General features: G+C 42.0%; 1 protein-coding gene across 1 annotated transcript in view; it reads right to left on the reverse strand.

Moving 5' to 3' along the window:
* Positions 1–224: 224 nt before the first annotated feature.
* igf2bp1 (insulin-like growth factor 2 mRNA binding protein 1) overlaps positions 225–25177 on the reverse strand; it is a gene marked incomplete at both ends in the record, with an annotated part of 49967 nt that continues 25014 nt past the window's right edge. The window contains 13 exons of the mRNA XM_079177612.1: positions 225–380; positions 1031–1144; positions 1306–1437; positions 1551–1625; positions 2226–2342; positions 2954–3076; positions 3212–3347; positions 4041–4163; positions 5897–6031; positions 7149–7439; positions 8115–8178; positions 9235–9286; positions 15125–15173. Coding sequence (XP_079033738.1) covers positions 225–380; positions 1031–1144; positions 1306–1437; positions 1551–1625; positions 2226–2342; positions 2954–3076; positions 3212–3347; positions 4041–4163; positions 5897–6031; positions 7149–7439; positions 8115–8178; positions 9235–9286; positions 15125–15173 — 1567 coding nt within the window. The remainder of the gene's footprint in view (positions 381–1030; positions 1145–1305; positions 1438–1550; positions 1626–2225; positions 2343–2953; positions 3077–3211; positions 3348–4040; positions 4164–5896; positions 6032–7148; positions 7440–8114; positions 8179–9234; positions 9287–15124; positions 15174–25177) is intronic.

A 25177-nucleotide genomic window follows, 5' to 3' on the forward strand; every position in this document is an offset into this window, starting at 1 on the left:
TTCATTTTCTGATTTTAATCATCTTTCTCTCCGGCTATCGGGCGTACTGCCTCCCTCTTTATGTCTCTCCCTGTCTATCGCTGGGTCCGTGTGTCGCTCTCCTGTATACGTCTGTCCGTCTATCAATCCGTGCGTCTGTCTGTCTGTCTGTCTGTCTGTCTGTCTGTCTGTCTCTCCGTCAGGCGGTGGGGGGCCCCACGGCATGGAGGATGGTAGGGGGACCCTCACTTCCTGCGCGGCTGGTGGTCCTGAGTCACTCCCTGCGTGGGGCTGCCCATCTCTGTGAAGCCCTGGGGGTTAGGGCTGGGGCCCGAGCCCATCCCGCCTTTCTGTGGCTGTTTGACCTGGGTCAGGATGTCCCGGATCTTCCTCTGAGCCAACTGGAGGACAGAGGACAGATGAGAATTGTTTGTGGCAAATTGAAAGCTACACTTGGAAAGGATCTGTGAGAATAAATATACAAAGATGGCGACCAGCTGGTGAACATAGTGGAGCATTTAGCAGGTAAAGAGAGGTCATCAGGAGGTGGTTAAGATCAAACCAGAGCATCAGGGAGACGGATAACCGGACTTGTATTTGTCAGGTGGCAAGAAACAGGTCTCAAAAGGAATTTGCTAATCAACTTTAAAGGTGATTGTTCAACTGTATTTTACATGAATTACTTTTACAGAATTGTATTTAATATGTTATAGCAACTGGCTGCAGTGTTAACTGTGCAACGTGCTCCTGATTAACCATTACGCTAAATTAGCTGTCAATGATGTAAATTGCTAATATGTCAACGACAACTGAGGCAAGAGTAATTTGCCAAAAACATGAATTCATAGGTTTGTTACAAGATTATACTTGTAACCCTTTTTCAGGGATGGAAATGCAAAGATCCTAAAGATTTCACTGCATTTGACGTTTGCATTGGAATTCCGATGCGTTGCCGGTCTGATGCATAGGATCAGTATGTTTTTCTGTTACAAACGAATGAATAAGGATGAGTCAAAGCTCAATGACAGAGGCGATAGAGTAGTAGGAGTACCTGGCTGGCGTAGAAATGTCCATTTATCTTGACAATGACCTGGTCATTTTCATCAGGTGTCTGTTCCCTGGGGACCACCACTTCAGCCGCTGTCAGGTTCTGAAGCTCATTCACCTGAAGACACAAGTTGTTGTTTTTTACTTTAAGGGGAAGTAACAACCTGATGACAGAACGTTGTAGTGTTGAAGACACTTCAGTGGAGCAGGATTCTCGCTGTAGCAACCAGTGCGTGTATATGCGAGAGGGGGCTGAAGCGCGAGGTTCGGGTGGCTTACAGTCTTGCCCCCCTTGCCGATGACCCTTCCTGCAGCAGCGGCGGCCATCTTGATGTGGGTCTCCAGTTTGACCTCCTCCTTCGGCCCGAAGAAGTTCTCCTCCTTCAGTTTGCCGTAGATTCTGCCCTGAGCCTGCAGGAGGGAGAGGAAGAGGTTAATGATCCTTTTTGATATCACTGGATCATAACAGCTGTTTGTTACGCAAACTAAATGGGATGAATATTAATCAGTGGGGAATGTCTTACCTTAAACTGAGCCTCTGGAGGTCCTGTCACAACCACCATCCTCATTTTGGAGTCCGGAGCTTCAGCTGGGGCGATCTGGAGGAGAAACACATCACTTATAGACACTTTCTCACTCCCTACACTTCACGCTATGACGCTCTAGGTACCCCTCTAGCATCCGTTCTGGACGTGTCAGGGGCGGCGTGTCAATTTCTGCACACGGTCTCTTTTCACAAAACACTTGCGACGTCGGTTGACATGTGCCTTCCATAATAACGGTGGTCTAAAGCCCAGTTTGTACTCGCGCTTGCCGCCGTAGCACGAGCCAATGCAGGTGGCGTGCAAGCTCCAAGCGTGGACGGAGGTGTTTACGCTCCACTCGCTGTTCGTTGCATTGTTCTCCGAAACGCCATGACACAACAAAATGAACTGTGAGGAATCAAAAAGACAACCAGTGTAAAGACAGCACAAACCAAAAGGCAGTTTTTACATCATTTGCTTTGTGCAACCTCAGCAGACTTCACAGGGCTAGCGTTGTCTTTATGTGTTCAGAAAATGGCATTCAAAAAATTACAAAACACATAGTAATGATTTAGGGAGACCATAACCGTCATACAAGCATTTCATGAACCTAGATTATAGTAGTTTGAGGAGAAGAGGAAACTTTCGTGGAGCGTGTCGGGTCCCGTCACTGACCTTGATGGAGGCCCCGGCGAAGCGGCTCAGCTGCTTGATGTGCTGTCCCTTCTTCCCGATGATGGCTCCCACTGCCTGGGCTGGGATGTAAACGTGGACCGTCTCCTGCTCCGGAGCCTGAACACACACAAAGCAAAAATGTCATCACAAAAAATCTGTTAGGGAACCGATATGTTGTTATGGGACTTCACGGGGAACTCCTGTGTTCTCAACCTGGATCCTGTTGTCCCACGTGTTGGTGTCTCAGTGACTAGAGGGGGACAACAGTTTTTTTTAAATGACTCCAGCATTGAGGGACAGAGCCGCTACAAAACAATCAGTACTCAATCAAGATCTTTGAGAGATTTATTTTTTCTGCTCTCCAGTTTGATTGTCTGGTTTTCTTTAGTTTATAACCTTTTTAGTTCATGTATATTTATGGATGGTGTATATCTGGATGCATGCATCGATGTATATATGCACATATAAATATTTGTCTTCATACATGTGTGTATCTGTAAGTGTATATATGGATGAATACAAAGTATGTTTTTCCTCTTTTCTTTCTCGTTCTCTTTTTCTGTTTGCTCACAGAACATTAAAAAAATAATAAGAATAATTTAAAATACATGTAAATATATTGGACATCACGTGACCATACTGATTCATGACTTTATTGCGATGAAGTTTTTTTTCTTCTTTTTAAAAGAACTGTGAAAATAAATGCATGAAGAATTTGCAGTTCTTACCCCGAAGCAACCGTAGGGGGCGCTGCCAGACGCATTTCCAGGCGGGGGTGGAGGCATATTGGAGGAGGAAGGGAAGAGGCCCAGAGCACCCAGGTTGAGCCCAGGGATCAGGTGGGTCTGTTGCTGAAGAGAAGGAGGCTGCAGGTTAGAATCCATCTCAAGCTTTACAAGTCTGTGTGTGCACTAAAGATAGCATGGAGCCCCAAAGTGTTTAATATCAAACGAATAAATACGTAATGATGGAGCGAGCTGACTCACATTCATGGCGGCGATGTCGTTCTCGTAGGCCTCTCTGACCTTCTTCATGACCTCCCCCTCGGCGTTGGCGCAGGCTTCGATAGAGCCTTTGACTGTGATGGTCCTCTCTGGATTGTACAGCGTCAGGTCCTGAAGACTGCACACATTACAGAAGAGGCAGCAGATCAGTCTATTTCAAAGTGACCAGTTGCTGTAAAGCGTCTCTCAGTAACTTGATAAACGTGTATGTGTTGTATATATTTTATAAATTACCTTATTATCTCTAAAACATTTGGTGAAAGTGACCTTTTGCTAAGCCCCGCCCCACAGCCGCTACCACAGAGCCCACACTATTACTAACTGCAGTCTACGAAGAAATGTCGAATTTTTGTAAAAACTAAAAAGTGATTTCATGATTGAAACTGATTCAGCGTAAACGTGAACCTCCACATCACAGACAAGGAAATGAAAGGACACTGTTCCTTTAAAGCCAGGTAGGTCCTTACTCACTGTAACAATCATCACAAAGCACAAGCAGCCTGTGTATACATTAAGTAAACCGTTAGTAGCTAGCGTAGCACAGAAGCGGTAAGGCAAGTTAATGATATGCTGACGTACTCTGCTAATGTTAGCTACACAGGTTTTACGTAGAAACGTAACGTTTTAGAAACCCGTATCTTCTTCCATCCTCTCTGATAATAGTTGTCGGGCCCCGGTCGGAGCCGGCCGACGCTACGCTACGCTACGCTACGCTACGATTGGCCAGTCTGTGTTTGAGAGGGGCGGGACTTAGTGAAGGGTCAATCAGGTCTATGAAACTCAGCGTGTGTTTGTGTCATGCGAGTCTTACGGGGAGATGGTGATCTTGGTGTCCGTGTCCTGTTCAACTTTTTTCAGGTTGCGTCCTTCCTTTCCGATCAGGCGTCCGACAAAGTTGTTGTGAGCCAGAATCTTCAGAGGAACCTCATCAGCACTGCAAACAGAAAACCAGCGGTCATTTTCATTTTCTGTACCCATCTTTCTCACAGCGAGATGGAGAGCCTTCACTGAGGGAAACTAGCCGAGGATTATGTTGAATACGATAATGTTTTGCTCAGCTGTTTGGGAGAGCACATTGTGAATCCTGATTGAGCCATCTCTACCACAAAGAAACTATCCACTAGATGTCGCTGTGTCTTTTATGGCAGGACGTTTAAACATTAAATAGAACTCCTATCAGTGATCAACATCCATAATAGCGTTTCTCACCAGTCAAAAACTTACTAGTAGAAATTCAAAATATATACAACTTTGATTATACTAGTCAAAACTAAATGTAAGATATCTTTAGATCCTTAAAAAGTAGAAGTGACGGCCACTTCTATTTGGCATTCGATAGCTAGACGAGATGTGTCATCAGAATCTGTAGCTTAAGTTTTACTATAGGAAAGAACAGACAAGTTATTTCAGACATACCATAACAGACATCATTCATTCATTTTCTTAAAACATGCTCTACCAAACGGTTTGATTGTCTTTTCATGTGAAAGGTAGTAACGACAACAATATAATGACAATGCAATATTTGCAAAGAAATTGAAAAACAAATCTAACCCTTAATTATTGTTAATATGATGCATTGAATGTTTTTTTATGTTTCTTGTATGATATTTTACTGTCTAAAAACATGCTCGACCAAACGGTTGAATTCTCATTTACTGACAAAGGTAGTGATGCTATGATGCTAAATTGTCAATTTCTATGAAATATCTAAATCACTGTTTATATCATTTATTTAATGGTATTCCATTATATATATATATGTATACATATATATATATACACTACCGTTCAAAAGTTTGGGGTCACCCAGACAATTTCGTGTCAATTTTCAGTTTCTTCGCAATTTCTCGCATGGAATAGCTTCATTTCTAAGAACAAGAATAGACGGAGAGTTTCACATGAAAGTTCTCTTTTTCTGTCCATGTTGAGAGTAGAATCCAACCCACAAATGTGATGCTCCAGATACTCAACTAGCTCAAAGGAAGGCCAGTTTTATAGCTTCTCTCACCAGCAGAACTGTTTTCAAGGGTTTTCTAATCATCAATTAGTCTTCTAAGGCGATTAGAACACTGGAGTGATAGTTGCTGGAAATGGGCCTCTATACTCCTATGTAGATATTTCATTAAAAACCAGACGTTTCCACCTAATAGTCATTAACCACATTAACAATGTATAGAGTGTATTTCTGATTCATTTAATGTTATCTTCATTGAAAGAAACAGTGCTTTTCTTTGAGAAATAAGGACATTTCTAAGTGACCCCAAACTTTTGAACGGTAGTGTATATACATATATATATATATATATATACATATATATATATATATATATATATATATATATATATATATATATATTATATGTATATATCAGTATGATTTGTCACCATTTCTGAGATGTTTTCAAGCTTACTGTAAATATCTAGAATAAATTCTTGGGAATAATGTTGGTATTGGTAACGACACTAATGTCATAGTAACAAATTGACTTATATTGGTATACTAGCATAATAACAATACAGGCTTTGTATTGTACTTTCACCATGAAGCTACGGCTCAACAGTTAATTAAATTAAGTTCATTAAAAAAACTGGGGTCTGTTCAAAAAACGATTGCCCCAAAGGAAAGAAAAGCCTTTTTCCCTGAGTGAGGACTTGAGGACATACGTCTTGGTGTCTTTGGCTTCCTGCTGCATGATGTCCATGATCATGCGACAGGCAGAGGAGCAGCCCTCGGGGGTAGAGTGGATGCTGATCGGCTTCTCAGCAGCACCTGCATTCTCCTTGCGGTGCACGTCGATCCTGCGGGAAAGACCAGAACCACTTTGTTAAGTCACCGGGTCCAGTACCTCCGGAGTTCAGTTACATGTGCTTATCAGGGGAAGACACTACAGGTGTAGAGGGAAAAGATTTGAACTAATCCATATCGCTATGAAACCTCCCCAGTTGATTATTTACAATAAGACAATTACTTCATAATGTTATGTTTAAATACGCTAACTAGTTATTATCTTACTGAATATGTGCTCATTTGCATACAGAAATGTGAACATTGGATAAAGACAGGTTCAAAATTCTTGGTTTATTTTGTTGACATGTTAAAATCAAAAGGTTTTTACATAAATCAGAAAATACCGTCTTCAGACATACAAAAAGCCATTTTGGCCATGTCTTTTTTTTTAATAAAATGTTCTATAAATAAGGTTATGATAGATTTGTAAAAACCTTCCACATATACAGAGGAATTCAACTGGAAAGTTGATCGTATGTCAGTGCTACTGAAGAGGATTCTGGCTCAAAACTCACTTTGACAAAACTCATTTTAAAGACATGTTTTGTAAAATGATATTTTGAAGACACCACAGGTAAATAGGGTAAAAAAATATGTAAGTAAAAGATATCACCATGAAATTGGCCGGCAGGCCCACAGATGCAAATAAACAAAGCAGTAAAATAAAGACCTAAATGTGTATTTTGGATGTTTTCTTTCCACTAGTCTGACAGAATACGTGGTATGGAAGCTAAATAGCCTCTCGCTAGCAGTAAAGAATCAACTGTGCTTATTGTGGGTTTTGTCTTTTTATCCATTGCTGGTGATTTATAAGTGCATTTAGAGTAGAAATCTACCTTCAATTTATTTGTTTATTTGGTTCTGAACAGATTTAACTCGATGAGTATTTTGGATGATGGACCAATGGCGCGAGTTTGAGCCGTGAACAATCATGGAATTCAGGCTTTGTTTTGCGGTCATCGGTTAACTGAGTAAAGCCATTTATCTCTGTTTGCATGTTATTTAGATGTTCTGGTAGACGAGGGCAGAAAGGGATACATGGTTTGTTGGTTACAAACGTTGGATAGAAGCGGTTCTGTTTGTTGTTGTTTTTGCGGTAACCACGGGACGGCTGACGGGCGCACTCACTTGCTCTGCGTCTGCTTGGTGATGTTGCGGATGGTGGCGCCCTCCTTGCCGATGATGGCTCCGACGTACTGCGTGGGCACCAGCAGCCGCAGGGGGATGTCGGCGTGCGGTGGCTTGGGGGGCATGCCGGAGTTCGGGGAGCCGCCGCGGGGCCCTCCCCGGGGCCCGTAGCCGCGCCGGCCGTTGTCGGGCCCCCGCTGGCTCCCCTCCACTTCGGAGTTCTCGTCGGGGATGTAGCAGACGCGCAGGGCGTTGTTCTCAAACTGGTACAAGTTCAGCTTCTGGATGGCTCTGAGAGGGACACAGAACATGAGCATTATGGATTTCTAAGCTTACAGGTTTGGTAATTATTAGCATCAAGCTAACAGTAGTAGCAATGATAATAACAGAGAATAAACTTAGAGCCTGCATCAAATAGAAGTGAAATGAGGAAGATAAACTGTACTCGACCTAATATCTTGTAAACAAGCTTAGAAATAGTGTTTGATTTCAATTCAAACCAGATTTATTTTTAGTTTAGAGGGTATGATTTAAATTTTGTTTCATATTTATTCTCATTATTGTCTATGCAAGATATTCCTCATTGCCAGTGTTTTTGGTACATTTTGTGCTTAAAACTTTGCAGAACATACAAACTTCACTTTATCTTGCTGCTAATACTTTTGTAGAATGTTAAATGTTACTTGTAAAAGTAATTTTATAGTGTGGTAATACTACAATTACAGAGAGATCGCAATGCTTCTGAAGTTTAAAGGTGTAGTTCCTTCAAATGACCACTAGATGTCACAAGTGGAGCATAGAACATCCAACTTGCTGAACATCTCAATTCTGTTTTAATGACTTATACTTAATTAAAATAAATAAATTACAAATTGAGTTTGGTTCTTTAGAGTGTCTGCACAGATCTCAGTTAGGGTCAAACTGGCACCAACAAAAAGGATGTTAAAGAGGAAGAGAGACACTTACTGCCTGGCGTGCTCCCTGGATGCATACGTGACGTTAACCACTGCAGTCTCACTGTCTGTGTTCACTGAGAGACAGACAGCATGAGTTAGTTCATTGATGGTTGTAGGAGCATAAGTTAGGAGTTGTTTCAAAGTAAAAGCACAGAGTGGACTGCTGGAGGAACACGGTTGCATCCTCACATCGACGCTGAGGCTCATTTCCCCAAATTTGACCTCTGCACAGGTATTGATGCATCAACTAAACCCAGATCTCTGTCAACCTAACCAACTCAAAGCCTGAATCGTCACATTTTGATTCTGACTTTAAACGCAATTGCGAAAAATAAAGCTTGAAAACACAACCGTTCAAATGAATTAGCAGCGTGACATTGTACGAATGCCTTTTTAAAGGACCTCTTCCTGTACAACTACACCAGCAATCATTCATTGGCCTTCTGACGAAGGAATGTAAACGTAAATGTAAATGTAAAGTCAATAAAATACAAATAAAAGCCAGTGTACATATTGTTATAGTATTATTTTGATATGTAGATTGTGTTTTCCTTCTATTCTATATTCATCTTTCTTGATTTCAGCAATACTTGCTTATATTTTGAATTGTAATCTCTGTCTTTGTGTATTTAATGCACTAATACACCAAAGTAAAGTCCTTGTATGTCAACAAAAAACCTACTTGCCTATGAATCGGATTCTGACTCAGATCGATTGATTAGTCAATCTACAAAAAATATTCTGCAAGTATTTCAACCATCAATTAATGGTTTAAGTCATTTCAAGTCTAGTTCCAGCTTCTAAACCAGGACACGTGCTGCTTTTCTTTGTCAAGTCCATGTTGGAGCAGCAGGTGTTTGGTGTTATTATATTTACACGCTGTAGACCAGTTGAGACGGAGAAACAGCTGAGTCAGGAGTAAACGCAGGCTGTGACATGGACCGAGTCCCTCTTCACTGGGAGACAAAACCACTTGGTGGCAGCAAAGCATTGCATATAGAACCACGATGTGACGTGAGTGGGACCGCTTTATTAAAAGGTCTGTCCTTGCTTGTGCGGGTCTAAACGGGCCACGTGTGTGTCAGCCGTCTGAGGCGTTCACAGACCCGAGTAAAGCTCGGGAGTCTCACCTTGTTCACAGTTCTCTACGGTTCCACACTGAGCCAACAGACCGTCCAGCACCTGCAACACAGAGAGAAGAAGAAGAGAGATTAAACCAGGAGTGTCCAAAGGACACATAAACCACAGCACACAGTTTAGTTCATCGTCTGATGTGAAAGCAGCACCAGCAACACATCTGTTGATCCTGATGTTATGATGTCTTCAGGACTACCGACTGAATCAACTTCTGTATCGTCAGAGAAACATCTGTGCTCATTTAATCTAAAAACATTATTCGTTATTCAATTAATGTCATCTAAAAAAAGAAACAAACTGATGCTTACTATTGTTAGTTCATTTGCCCATTATGAAACATGAAAATAAATACTTTTCATTTGATACAGGTTGCAGATTTGATCCCAAGTTCAATCCACATCAGTGCTCAGCAGCGTGTTGACCAGCCTTTGATTTAGTGTTCAGTCATCGTGTTTCTAAGGTTGAAGCCCACATTCATTCAAACGACTTCATTTGTCTTTCAATGCAAAAGCAGAGCCGTGGTCTCAGTGTGGGCCCTGTCAAAATAAAAGGTTGACGTTTTTCAATGTGTACGTCTGCCCAATACTTTAAACTAGGACCCATAGCAAACAACTCACACTGCACAGGATCCACAGATTAAAACATCATTGGGGACCAATGATAGAATAAAGCACCTGTAATATCTGGGAATTACAGCCAAAAGAAGACTTTTTGGAGGTTGCTCGTCATCGTCACGGTGATGGGACAGTGGAACTAACCTGCGTCTGTTATTTAGTGATACGTACATGTGGTTATTATTTACATAATAAGCATTTTCATTGTGTGGAATCTTAAATGTCTCCAGCAACAGACTAACCTTTTATTTTGTATGTTTTTGTTTTAAAATGTTATTCTGAATCAGATTTCAACCTTTGCCTGCGCTACTTGAATCGGCCATGCTTTTATTTTGAAGTAAAAATGTTTCCTGTGTCCCTCCTGCTGTGAGAAAAAAAAGCTTAAATTCTTTGTTTGTATGAAGGAACAACAAAAAAGCTATAAAAGTAATGACTGTATGCGATATCTTGAAAGTATTTGTTTCTACTTTATTTCATGTTGCATTTGTGTCGTCTCTGGTAGGCTACTGCTCTCCTGTGTACATTTTCTTTGGGGGAGTTTGCAAAGCATCATCCGATGCTTACTTTTGATAAAATGTTTGCTGAAAATTTGAAATAAAGTAAAAAAAAAGTATATATCTATATACACACTGGTTCAGCAGCATGGAGTGACAAGTTTCTGTCAGCTTTGCGGAGAGACGTCGCCCTCGTGTGGACACGAGCAGCGTGATCAGAGCAGCGGAGAGACGGAGGAGGAGGCAGTCTGACACACACACACACACACACACACACACACACACACACACACACACACACACACACACACACACACACACACACACACACACACACGTATAGAGCTTATTGATCCGCCCACATTCCCATCTTCTGCATTCAGTCGTGTTTGACGAATCAACAGATTAAAGTGAACGGAGCAGAGATGAAGAGGAGCCAGTGGGAGGGAAACAACGAGGAGTCGTGCTGTTCTGAACACCGGGTGTCTCTCAGCTTTATTCCGGGTAAATGAGATGAGTTTAGGTTTGGAACATCAGCCGGGAGAGATGCTTTTCAACGTCAAATACTGAAGCATTTAAATGCGTCGTTGCTTCCACATCTACAGCGCTGTGCATGATGCTGCTGTAGCTGCTGTGCACGTTTGCAAGCTCAGACGTTCAGCTTGTCCTTTTAGTGGAATGTTTTATTAGTGTGTGTGTGTGTGTGTGTGTGTGTGTGTAAAAAATATTCTTTTGGTACTTTCCAAAGCTAGTTATTTTTATATCTAAATGTGCACGAGAATTCAAATAAATAAACATGAATTCAAACAAAGTATAATCTTGATGGCCATTTACGATTGAATATCACGAGACGTCATCTCATGATCAGCTGTTTTACCTCCTTTAGCTGAAAATTCATCTTTTTTCCATTTTATTAATAAGGTGTGGGAGACCCCCCCCCCGCATGGTTAAAAGCTCTGATGTGTGCGGTGATAAAATACGACCCTGAATACATTTAATCTGGACTCATGGTGGCGGTAGTGATGGTGAGGGGAAGCAGAATATTTGTTATTGGTCAATAATCACAGCCCAGGTTATTTAATCTCCTTTTTTTGGTCATGTTATGTCGTTTTTTCACTCATTTATTTGGGAAGGGGGTCCTCGGATATTGTCTTTAACAATCAAAAGAAGTGCAGGATCAGAACCCTGATGTAAGGCCTTCTAACTGGATTCCTGTGATTTTGTGTCCTGCAGTCTGAACCCTTTGGTGATCAGCTTCCTGGTTAAATATGACTATAGTTGGTATTTTATTTATTTATTTGCACAATTCAAACAATGAAATTTAAATTAAACAAACATAACAGAGATAAATGAATATCACAGTGCAGGAAGAGGCAGAAAGCCAACTGGGCTTATTTGAAGCCTGCACCTATATAATATTAACATTTTACAAAATTACAAACAAAGTATAAATAAGACATTACATTACAACGAAAGAAAGGAAGAAAGAATGAAAGATAAGATAAAAATAATGTAGTTGTGTCGAGTGTGTGCGAGCATGTGTGTGTATGTGAGAGTGAGCCTGGTCCTGTGTTTGTTCAGTGATGTAGGATTATAAACCTGCAGTAACTCATAAGCAACGGTAATACAAGTCCCTATGAGTGAAACAACTGTAAATGTAATGTAGCAGCTAAAACAAGAAAGACATGAACAATAATACATAAAAGAATTTTACAAGACCGCAGTTAGATGTTCTTTTAGGCGCCTTTTGAAACATTTTATAGAGAGACATTTCTTAGTTAGGTGGGAAAAGTCATTCCATAATTTGGTCCCTGAACCTTATTGCAAATTGACCTCTGCTAGTCAGTAATTTAGGAGGGTGAAGATGTGAAGATTGATGAGTTGAGTATGAGTGAACCTGTGAATTAAATTTGTAGTAAGTCTTGAAATGATCAGGAATATTCCTTCACCTGAAAGTATCTTATAAATGAAAACACAAGTTTGAGAAGTATTGATGTCATAAATAGTAAGAATCTGCAATTTCTGAACTAGAGCAGCAGAAGATGAGTGTGACTGTGATCGGGTTGTGATCCTAACAAAACGTTTCTGGAGGACCAACATTTTTTGCAGAGAAGTAGGGAAAGTACTGATCCAAACTATATTACAATATGAAAGATAAGGATAAATGATACTGTAATAAAGAATAAGTAGACAGTCTGCAGAGACAAGATGTCTAACCCTACTTATTATTCCAATAGATCTGTTTATTTTTCTACTCACACAGTCAATCTGTTTACTCCAACTTAAACTCTCATCAATAATAACTCCTAGGAATTTTGTAGATGACACTTGAGGCATCTCAACAGATTCAATTTTAATTTTAGATAAATCCTTAGAGTAAAAGTTTTTGCCACTGAAAATAATAAAATTAGATTTTTTGATATTCAAAGATAGTTTATTTAATTTGAACCATGTAGCATAGGCAGTTAAACCAGCATTAACTTCCATAATCAGTGAATTGAAATTTGAATGAGAGAGAAGTAGGGTTGTGTCATCTGCAAACATTATCGGAAAAAGGCTTTTTGACACATTAGACAAATCATTAATATAAATAAGGAATAATAATGGTCCAAGAATGGACCCCTGTGGAACCCCACATATTAGTCTGGCTTTGTTTGAATAACAACCTTTAACACAAACAAACTCTCTTCTGTTGGAGACATAATCTTTTAACCATTTGTATGCAATGTCATGGAATCCATATTTATGCAGCTTTTCCAATAAAATATTATGGTTTACTGTGTCGAAGGCTTTGGAAAGGTCTATGAAAATACTGCAGGTAAATTCGTTATTGTCAAGTGCAGAGATAACTTTATCAACAAGGTAAAGTAAAGCCATAGAAGTTGAATGATTTTTACGGAAACCATACTGGTGTTTGTAAAGAATTGAATTAGACTCGACATGAAGCATTATCCTTTTTTGTACAATTCTTTCTAGTATTTTTGAAAAACAAGGCAATATAGATATGGGTCTATAGTTGTTAAAACAACATGGATTTTCTGCTTTAAACAAAGGAATAACTTTGGCAATTTTTAAATCTTCTGGCACAACACCTGTTTTCAAAGACACGGTGGAGATGTGAACAAGTGGCTGCAATATTGACTGTTTCACCTGTTTGACAAGAAATGCAGAAATGTTGTCATGGCCAGCCGAAGATATTTTGAGATCATCAATTATATCACTTATTTCTTGAATATTTGGGGGCATAAAATTCGAGATAATAGGGACATTTGTTGGAATAAATTTTAGCTAAAGTGAGAACGTAGCAGCAGCAATTACTCAAAGATCAATAGGCCGGAGATTAAAACCGTTAGCCACGAGTCGATCAATACATGACTATTAGTTCACGTTCGATTCTGAATCGCTGGGATTCTATTAGAATCGACCTGCAGCTTCGTTCTCATGCTGAGCTGGGATTTTTATTTGATTTTTATTTGGTGTGAGCCATCAAATGTGACGAAATATTTGTGGTTCCCCCGTGATTCATAGTCGAGGCAAATATGACCCGCACGCATACAAACAAGTGGTGCAAATATTTACAGTGAGGTCAGCTTCCACACTTTTTTTTGTTGTTTTTTTAGAGCCGGTACACAAACATGCAAACGCACTAATTTCACTAATTGTTAGGTAGGAATTCCCAACTTGTCACACACGGACGTTGGGTCAGGACCTCTTGGTGTTAGCGCACTAGATACACAGTTGCACTTGGGTTTAAGGCAACGAGATATACTTGGTTCGGGTTAGTAAACGGTGGTTTGGGTTGCTCTGGGCCTCAAGAGAACATACAGAATATTCTGAAAAAAGTCCACAGAAATAGTGAGAAACTGGAGGACACGGGCAAAAAGAAAAAGATGAATAGGCTCCTTCAAACACGGCACTCAGCGCATGATTGGTTTTAATTTGGTCAACTATAAATGTGGGTATTGTTAAACCGAACCAGACTGAGTATGAATTACACTCTGATTCAGACGAACCCTCTGAGCTCAGCAGACTGCAGTTCAGTCCAAGTTTCACAGAATTGTTGTCACGTGACTGTTGGTCTCAGCCGAGTCAACCATTGCTTCCTAGTTGCGCTGAGGAGCTCAGAATGTAATGTTGTTTTTACAGGATCTGTTTAGAGCCAACAGTCTATTTGGGGCGAAATTGTAAATGAGAAATGTAGAATAAAATGTTTTTGATGAAATATCACAACTTTTAGCTTAGTTTCGGTCGCGTTGTCTGACGGAAGCGTTCGTCACACGTGATGTGTTCGATAACCGTCGGAAAGATGAAAACCTGACGTTCAGATTCTGGCTACGATGAACGGTGTAGTTCTGGTGATTGCTTAAAGAAAACATGCTTTTCCATCCCACCGACAGGTTTTTGGGGCTCCGAGGGTTAAGCCAACGTTGACTTTTGGTTTCACACGAAACACAAATGACGGTCTCCTGGATGAAAGTCCTGTGTTACGCATCCCGCTCGTCTTTATACTACATCCGTTGCTCCGAGCCGCTAATATATTCGGTTCACATCAGAGTTAGTTGAAGGATGCGTCTCATACACATGCTAAAGGGCACCTTGTGAGTCGGTATCGGACGCAGAGGGGCCGGGACAAAACCTCTGTATTCTAGGCACCCTGGGAACGAGCCCAGGCTGGAACGTGATGTGGTTGCTGGCAGTGTGGAGTCACAGTAACAGACTAGATGATCCACAGCAAGAAAAGAAAAAAAGGAAAGAAAGAGGAAATAGGAACTAACCTCCCACTGCAGGTGAGGTGGAATGTTTCTGATCTGCAGTTTCCTGGTCCTGTGGAGAGAAGAAGAAGGAGTTAAAAGTGATACAGGGCCACTGAACACAAGTCCAATTTTAGTTGTTTTTTTTGGGGGTATCTTTGTCAGTTAGGAAAATGATACAAGCGATACATGTCAACGGTCCAGAAAAGCAGCAATTGTACGGCATTTTCGCCACCAGACTGGACCATCCCTGGTTACGCACTGTTTCAATCTGATGGGATACATCCACTTATGCCTTTTCCTTTAGCAAATTAAACTATACACTTATTTCTGGTACAAAGATGCAGAAAGTTCCACCAGCAACTAGAATTACCATTGCCAAAAAAAGTGACTGTCACAGACAGTGACCTTTGACGACCAAATTCTAAATCAGTTTATCCAAGTCCTTCCAAATCCAAGTAGACGTCCAAGGATCAAGGCGCTCCCGAGACACCACGAGGATCGCACGGGCGTGAGGTCACACTGACCTTTGACCTTTGACCACCACGGACACACGGTAAACTCACAAAACATCAGAAAACACAATTCTCAGTCTTGAGGCAGACACCTTGGGCAAAGCGGGACGTCTTACTTATTGCAACCTGGCATCGATGGTGACTAAAAAGGAGTGCAGCACTTCAGTGATCAGGGTTTCCAGCTAATAAACGTACACATCAACACATCCACGGTCAGGGCCGGCCAGGGTTTGCTGGCCCCATTTTGTAAAGTACAGACGATATCCCTACTAAGCCGTTTACATGGCTAATGGAAAGTCATATTCCACCAATATTCACGTTTACGTGCAGCCGTGCACACTCACATTATATCGTCTGCCGTGGCGGACTTGTTCAACCAAGCAGACTTAGCCTCCCCCCCTTTTTTTTTTTCAATCCTTCAACCACCTTCTTTTAAAAATGGACATATTACAAAAACTTGTTGGTAGTCGTTCATTAGACGTAGGTGTGTGTCCCCTTCCTGATCAGAAACGTGGGCTTTCCTTTTGGCCATGCAGCTCTGCAAACTGTCGTCTAGTTGGTTTGAGTACAACCCAAAGAGCTGACCATGAACTGCCGGTAGAATACCAACCAAGACGCCTGTTCTGAATGTGCTGTATGCAAGTCTGAAGAAATGTTCCTAAAACCGGAATAATATCATGTCTTAATCAGACAACGCTCCATTCAGAATAGGGCCTGAATTGGAATAGTGAAACGGAATCTGTGGTTCCGACGACCCGTATGCTAGTCGGAATATATTTGAAATAATAGTGGAATATTACTGTGAATGTAAACATCACTGTTGGCTTGTTCATCTACATCAATGACTTTACATTCAATTGGAATTAAAACTCAACTTGAGGTCCGAATGCTACTTAAGAGACAAACCTTTCCTTTCACAACTGCTCACAGATGGAGCGGTTGAGTATGAGCAAATCGGGTGGCAAATCTGTGTCTTTTTTGGTGATATACTGTATATATATATATATATATATATATATATATATATACACCTCTTGTATCATCCCGCCACGTCGCCCATGAGGATCCTTATATCCCTCCACCATCTGTACCGCCATCTCTCTGAACCCAGATCAACCGCTCGAACACGTCCTGTTCTTGGCTGCCTGTACGGATTCCAATTCTCACGTGACAACTTAAACGTGTCGCAGGTAAGTGGGTGGCGGGGCCAACGGGATTTCCCCGTCTACTTCAACCAACGCCCCCAACTGCTATAGTCCGCCAATATGGGGCTTGAGCTCCAGTTGTTGGAGAAAAACCAGTGAACCAACAGCAAGTGAAGGGACAGCATCCTGTGCAACCACCCACGCACTCGGTGGGGGAAGGGTAGCCCGCCGAGTGTGTGTGTGCGAGTGAATCTTAATCCTGTACTTTTGCCAGTAATCATCGCTTGCATCAGTTTTGTTTCCGTGTGTGAGCTGGTTTGGTTATTCCACAGAAATCTCGTCCTTCACTGTTCCTTAAGGGCTGTCCACAGCGATGACCCTCCTCCCCCATGAGGAGTCTCATGCTGGGGTATTGCTCGGTGACAAAGGGATTTTTATCACTTGTGGTTTTATTATTGATTCTGCCTTTTCAATAATCTTTGGCCTTAATCTTTGGCAAAACTAAGTTGTCTGACTGAAGGTAGTGCATGTGAAAGGTAAGCATGACTATTTTCACATAAAATGCTTAGAAACGAGTGGATTCTCCAGAATCAGACTGTGTAACAGATCGTAACACCCATCCCTACATAGGGACTATTTTGTTTCTCCATCTGTTGCGACGCTGCTCACATCAGTGCAGCGCTCCATCTTTACTGCCCTTTATCCAACCCCCACCACACCCCACCCAGCTGAGCATCAATGGGCCCAAAACCCCAACAAGCAACCCCCCATCTCCACCTCCCGGGCTAAAACCCACCCCCACAACCCCCCAGGAGGCTCCGACACAGATGAATAGTCTTTTGTGCATCCAAAATACCTGACCCCACCAAAAGAAAGTCTTTTGATCAGTGATCAATGCTTTTCTATCATCACTAGCTCCACCCCCCTCCCCCCCAACCTGCCAAACAGACTTGTTTTCCACACCTGATAACTTCTAACCAACACATGAAAACGGTCATCATCCCACCTTACCCATCACCCATTATCCTCTCTAATGCCCCCCACCCCCATCAAGCAACCAACAGTGAACTAGCTTGACCCCTACCGCCGCCGCCGCCGCCTGCCACCCCTCCCTCCCATTGGCTGAAACCATGGCAACAGGTCAGGAATGGGCGGGCGGAGATGATGAATGGGCGGGCGGATGGACAACATGCTTCGCATTTGCTTACACGCTGATTCACTCATCTATTGTCCTTTTTTTTAATATCATTTTGAACATCTTTGGTGGCATTGAACATGGTGGCGACCCGCCTCGTTGGGTCTCCCACCATCTGTCAACCTGAGCTAAATGTTAAACAGACACTTATTATTGCACCGTCGAATGGACTCCATGGATTAATTGTACATAATCCTAACAACATGACAATAAAGCTGAGTACAATTGGGAGAGTTTGATTGTCAACATGTTGTCAACAGATTTGAAATCCATCTGAGAATCTAGACCCCTCATCCCCGACTCATAGTGTGCAAAGATGGAAACGAGTCGTCAGAGAAGCTTGAAAACGGTTTGAAAAGTCAAACGTTTAAAAAAAAAAAAAAAAGCTGGAGCTGTTGATGTTTCCTCAGCTGTGAAGGTATTAAATCCATGCTCCACTCCGGCCTCCAGCCAAACAAAGGGAGTGGAGAGAAAGATGGGAAGACAGAAAAGAAGCCAAGAGAATGAAAAGAGTGTGGTCTTCAGAGGAGGAGGAGGAGGAGGAGGAGAGAAAGGCTTTGCCTCAAGGAGGGGTCAAAGGACAAGGGTTAGAGCTCTTCAGACCAGACAGAAGGAGCCCTGGGACCACAGCGAGGCATGTCATTGTGTGTGTGTGTGTGTGTGTGTGTGTGTGTGTGTGTGTGTGTGTGAGAGAGAGAGGGTTTCACTTTACACACTTCCATAGCTAAAATGTTCAGCTCTTCATACTTCAAAAAGCAGAATACACGTGTCCTTCTAGGTTTAGTCAAGGCCACCGTGGGGTCACACCAACAGGTTCCTTATGAAAGAGACTCCTCCTCTACACAGTGGCGGGCCGTCAGGGCCTGCAAAGCCTTCTCTGCTGGCCTAAACAGAATCACAAAGTTATAGCTATTTTATAATTTAATATTTTTTCTTAAATACATTTCATTTTTTCTTATATGTATTATAATGTATAAAAATATTTTTCCAATTATCTTATCTTCTCATTGCACAGCTACTGTGTTCCTCAGTTGCTCTGCTTCCAGTGCAGCTTGTTTTAAGTAGAGCTTTTATCCAATCAGATTTCACCTCTGTGTCTCTAGGTAAGAAGAGAGGCCCGAGGCCTGCAGACTCACCAGTGAATCCATGTGCAGGTTAAGTGAATGGGCACGATATTGTTGATTGACAGTCTTCAACCAATCAGATCTTTAGTTTGAGATCCTTAGACGCGCCAGAGCGGCCTGCTGGCCTACAGCTACGTCAGCATTAGCAGCAGCGCTGCAGTGAGATTCTGTGCTGTGATTGGTCAGTGGGCGAGCACGTGACTGTCGTGAAACGAAACTTAACAGCAGAGGCTTAGTCGGAGTAGTGAGAGTTCATATTGAAAGATATGAATGAAATTGTGATATTTTTGGCATTTTGCTTGGTGTAGATTTTTTTTTTTTTTTACCTAGCTTTGTTTTTCAACACTCAATGGCTGAAGGAGGAGAAACAGATTTGTGAGTTGGGATTTAACTGTGGGATTAATCTTTGTCAACAAAGAAAAGAGGATGTGATCAGCATTTGGTAAGTCAACTGGTTCGTTTTTTTACATCTACTATCTGAATGGCCCTCGAGTGTGTGGCAGAATGCGTGTTACTGCTGTTGTTTTTCCGTCAAGCTAGTTAGCCTAGCCTCCCAGAACACTTGCGGGGCACAGCTGTTTTTGTTCCGGTTCAGAGGTCACACAGACCGCTGTCTCCTAGTGAACGCAGAAAACATTATATTTCCTACAATTTAAGCTTCTGTATTTTCCAAATGCACTAGTATTATTCAAACGTATTGTTCGGTTTGTAAGCCTCGTACCGAACGGTTTAATACAAATACGTAACGTTATATAGTTACAGCCCAAGAACCGAATAATAACCCTAGCTGTGGCGCCATCATGTGGTTATAAGGTGGTATTTCAGCAGTGAAGGTCCAGGTATAAAATACACGGCCCGCCACTGTGTGGCACCAACACGGTGGCAATATAGCTCCAGACTGGTCAACACGGTTTTTGAAAAGAGAGCCGCCCTGCAGGAGCTTTTTCAGCACATTCTGGAGCACCTTGGCGAGTACGATGATGAATCTGTTCGCTGTGCTGACGGATACAAAGCCCACCTGGAGAACTTTTGAGTTTTGTTTTTTGCTGTCCACTTTCCATGGGATTTTTGAGTATTCGGATGTGCTGTTTGGAGTACTACAGAACAGAAAACTGGACATACAGTTCTGTCTGAAAAGAGTGGATGAGTTTTGTGACACTATTGAGAGAGAAAAGGGACGGTTTGCTGACATTTTTGAGTCCACTCTGCGTGAAGCAGGTGCCCCAAGCGCTAGTATTATTCAAACGTATTGTTCGGTTTGTAAGCCTCGTACCGAACGGTTTAATACGAATACGTGATGTTACACCCCTAGAAACAAATAACCGTAGCTGTGGCGCCATCATGAGGCTATTAGGTGGTAAGACAGCAGTGAAGGCCCAGGTATAAAATGCACGGCCCGCCACTGCCTCTACCTAATGATGAGCAGAGAGATACACCACTCACTCATTACTACAGCGACACCAGACATGTGGAGCTAATTACTAATTACACTTCCAGTCTGGGTGCTACTGTGGGACTAATCCCACAGTAGCACAGACATGTGACACCCAACAAATTAGAAGCTAGTTTAGAACTGCTTCGTAACTGTTCATACCGGGACAGCTTTTCAATTAAAGGTTTGGATAGATTCTACTGGAAGCTGTTAGTTTCCTCCGACTGAATTCCAGTTCCCTCTGGTAAACAGTTAAGCAGCGTATGTGTCTCGGGCTTTTATTGTGAAAGGAGTGGATCTGGTTTGCTCTGCCTTTGTCAAGTTTGAAAGGAGGAAGGAAGTTAGCGGTCTGGTTTCGGACTGCAGAGCCCCAGTGTTGTTGTACACCAATGAACGGATCCGACGTGCACGTTCATCGTGATTGGTTGATGCCTTCATTCGGAGTGCGAATGCTCAGAAAAACGTCGTCATTTTGCCACTTAATATTCACCCTCTGCATGAAAATATTCATGACAAAACGACGAAAACAATGGATTTGTAACGTCCACTTCGAGCAGTGATTGGCCAGGTGTGCGGAGATGATGACGTATGAGCTGCTCTCTGAAGCGCTTTCACTTCATGCCTTACACAACTACTTCCAGAACCTTTGGAGTGTCCAACCGAGTACAACACTCGGCTCTGAGAGGAGGGGATCAGCAGATGATAAAGAGCTCTGGCTTGGCCGATGACACTCTTTCAACACAGTCCATCTGAAGCACAGCGAGGCCTTTAGATTGGCACTAAACTGGCCAGCAGAGCAAGTAGCTTTTGGACCACGTTACACATCAATTCTACCCAATAAAAAACAAGTATCAAGAGAACTACAAAAAACAAAGAAAAAATAATAATAATCAGCTTTGTGACGGAGCATTTTTCAGAAAGTAAAAACATTTGATTAAGTTGATTTTGCTTCAGAAGTTTCAACATTTTCTCGACCGATAAATGAATACATCTCCTTCAGTTTAGTTTAAAAGTAGTTTAATCTACGAATCTGGACAGCAGCATTTTATTTAGTACTTGTATTTGTGTTTGCTTCCCCTCAGGTGACTTATTGATCATGTCTCTACTATGAATGCACGGGAAGGAAATGCTGACTTTCCGATAAACATCTCCATTCATCCACACTTCAGGCAAAAAAAACGTTCTATTTATGTGTGAGGATTTCTCCTAAATTCACCAAATATTGTCATTAGATAATGCCTCATTTACATATTCAAACAGAAAACTTGTTATCCAGAACTCTCTTCAGCAGCTCTTACATACACCTAACTTTACAGTTTCATTCCTCTAGATATTCTGAAGGTTTTTACAGAGGAGTTTGTTCATTTATCATTCATAATCTCATTTACACAATATTCTATTACTGAAAACACAGCAAAAAAAAATGTTTGTTAATGTCTGTTGACAGATTTATGGAGTGAAACAAAGAAATATCCTAAATTCTCTCTGTAGAAACCTTTGACTCTAACATGTCGACAAAATGAAACAAGAATTTTGAACCTGGCTTTAGCCAATGTTCAGATTGATCTTCTGGAAATGTAAGCATATTGGCACATATCTAATAAGATTATGCCTAGTTTGCATATTTAAAATAACATTTCAGAAAAAACTTGTAATACAAAAGATAATTGTCTTAATGCAAGTAATCAACTGGGGAAGTTTCATGGCGCTCTCTATCAGTTAATAGTTCATCTGCTTTAAGGACAGAGACAGATTGAGGGATTACGTGTGTGTGTGTGTGTGTGTGTGTGTGTGTGTGTGTGTGTGTGTGTGTGTGTGTGTTGGCAGTATTTTACTCTTGTTTGACTGACGCCTTTCCCAGCAGAGCGCTTGCAGCCCAGATGGCAGGTGTTGACTGCTTTTTTCCCGCGCTGAGTCAGGTACACATGCGTACATATTGTTAGATACTTTGAAACGCGGAAGAGCTTGAGCAGCGTAGAATTTGTACAACGTTTAAGAATCCCTTTACTCCTCCGTGATTTACACGAGGTCAGAATCGATTCTGACCCTCTGACACCGAGACAAAGAGCAAAAACAGAACCAAGTGCATACAAACGGTTCCTACTGATAGTAAAGCCTTCAGTCTTCTTATCTTGTCCAACTTCGGCAAGAACACGAATGTTTCCCAAAAAACGCCAAAACGTCCCTTTTAAAATCGGACATGGTGGAAAACTGTCCATTTAAGAGGCAGTTAACAGTAAATTATGGGGATTTTTTTTACTGCTCTGTCCACATCTGTATCTACTGTTTAGCGAGGCACATGAAAAACACGTGTACAATATAGCCATCACAAACCCGTTACAAACCCGGAGCTAACGCTGGTGTGGGCCAGAAGAGCACAAAAGTGCAGGGGGGGGTAAATATTTCATAAGAGCTACCTAGCCAGCATAAAATCGCAGATACATTTTTTATCGCTAATGGTGAGGAACAAGTGGGGACCTTCAGCCAGCGAGGGCACCAAATCCTCCTATCGTCTAATCCCAGTAACGGTCCTCCCCATCAGCTACAATACCTCCACAGCTCCCCACGCTGACTCCTTCCAACCATCACCACCGCCATGACCGTGGTGGTGAAGAGACAGAGACAGATTCCATGATGGCTGACCTGTGCGGAGCGTACTGCCAGCTGTAAAATATATGTGGAAATGCATGAGTGTGAAAAACAACTCTTAGAGAAAAGGGCAAGTGTGTTCTTTAAAATCGCACGGCGCGAGCAAGTGGTGAATCAGTGACGTCTGACAGCCGAGGTCACAGCCAGTAGATGTGGAGTATAAAGACGAGGTTACGGCACATCCAGCCATACATCCCTCTGTCTCTTTCCCCTGTGAAACCCGACCACTTCCTGTCATGTTGTTGTTTATTTAATACACTACATTTCCTTGTGATATAAACTGGAAAAATAATAAGTAAAGTCTCTAACAAAACTGATATACTTATTCTCCAAGTAAAATATAGTATATACTTTTTTAAAAACCGTTCAATTATTCAATTAAATGAATGTTTTCTTTGGTATTTGTGTCCTATACAGATAGGCAATGAGGACTGCTGGGTAATATGCATGTTGATGATGTCCAATGTCAAGTCTCTATTTGATCATGTGACGAAACAATACAATATATGGTAACTAGTCCAGAAAGCTTTTCTCTTTGACCTCTTTACTTTCCCGGTGCAAAAGCCTGAGTTGACACGTGTGTGTGTGTGTGTGTGTGTGTGTGTGTGTGTGTGTGTGTGTGTGTGTGTGTGTGTGTGTGTGTGTGTGTGTGTGTGTGTGTGTGTGTGTGTGTGTGTGCGCGCTTCATAACTTGTAACTAGCATGCACTGGGGCCCTTGTAACTACCTTACGCCACAATCAGCCAATCAGTGCCCGTCTATGTTGCTTCCATTTCATTCAGCTCCTGCACCTTCTCCTTAAAAACCAGAGACAATACACACCTCCCTACACAAGTGTGTGTTGTGTTGCAGCCTTTTCGGTGGTACAGCAGAGCAGAGATAAGAGAGGCGACAACAGAGGGAGCGGTGCCCCCATGATAGCTGTCAGCACTCCCTGATTGGCCCAGATTTATAGAGGAAAGGTCGTCTCCCTCACTTGCTGCGGTCTCATTGGTCCACTAAACCCTACTTAAGGGTGAATCTTGTCCAATCAAAATTTAATAACGATGCTACCGTGAGCACTGCGGAGCGGCCTGACAGCTCGGATGCTATGTGCAAAGGCACTCACATATGCAATATTTATGTGTGTGTGGGGTCCATGAATAACCGTCCCTCATGTTTTCTGTACTTCCACTAACTTATTGTTACTGCTTTACATTATTCTTTCATTTACAGTTTCTTAAAATGAAAAAGAATTATAATTTAAAAACACCTGATAATATGGACGGATGCTGCTTGTGGATTTACAGACTTTCAGCAACATACCTTGTGCATGTGTAGAATATGACAGATGTGCATATAGAATAGAAAGTTGTGTCCCTCTTTAATGAGACGTTATCATAGAAAAGAGATATACATTTAGCCTAAAGCTGTACAAAAGAAAGATTTAACATGACATGTTAGCGAGCAAGAGAGGGGGGGCCTCAGGTCTGGAATTAATTTATGGTAAAAGGGGGGGTGCAACAGTATGGGTCAAAGTTCAGGCTCTGTTCTAATCTGACCCCGCCTGCAGCTCGTGCGGCAGGCCTCCATTTTGCAGCAGCAAGATCTCCATTTTGAGGAGATGGAAGAAAGTCAAGCTCGGCCGTTATGTAATTACGGGGACTTTTTCCTTTCTTTTGTTATTTTTTATAAATTAAACATACTCGGCTTCCACCTCACTGTCCGTTATTACCGCGAGCAGACCCGCCCGCTGATATAGCGTAACGTTACATTAAGAGAAGCATTCATATGTTATTCAGCGGGGGAAGGGGGGGGGGGGGGGGGGGGGGGGGGCAGCTGATACCGGACCCTCCATGACACTTTTTAATAAAATGAGTTGTATTTCCTAGACAGGCTACGTAATCTCCCGACCAACTGGAGCCTGCTCACAGAGTCTTCACCAGCTCTTCCTCAGCTGTGTTGCGCCACCTCCCCCCTCCCAGCTCTACTCGCCATTTTGTGATGCCTATTGCCATTTCACATGAGGGACCCCCGTT

This window comes from Pholis gunnellus (assembly GCF_910591455.1).
Source record: "Pholis gunnellus genome assembly, chromosome: 17".
Taxonomy (NCBI): domain Eukaryota; kingdom Metazoa; phylum Chordata; class Actinopteri; order Perciformes; family Pholidae; genus Pholis; species Pholis gunnellus.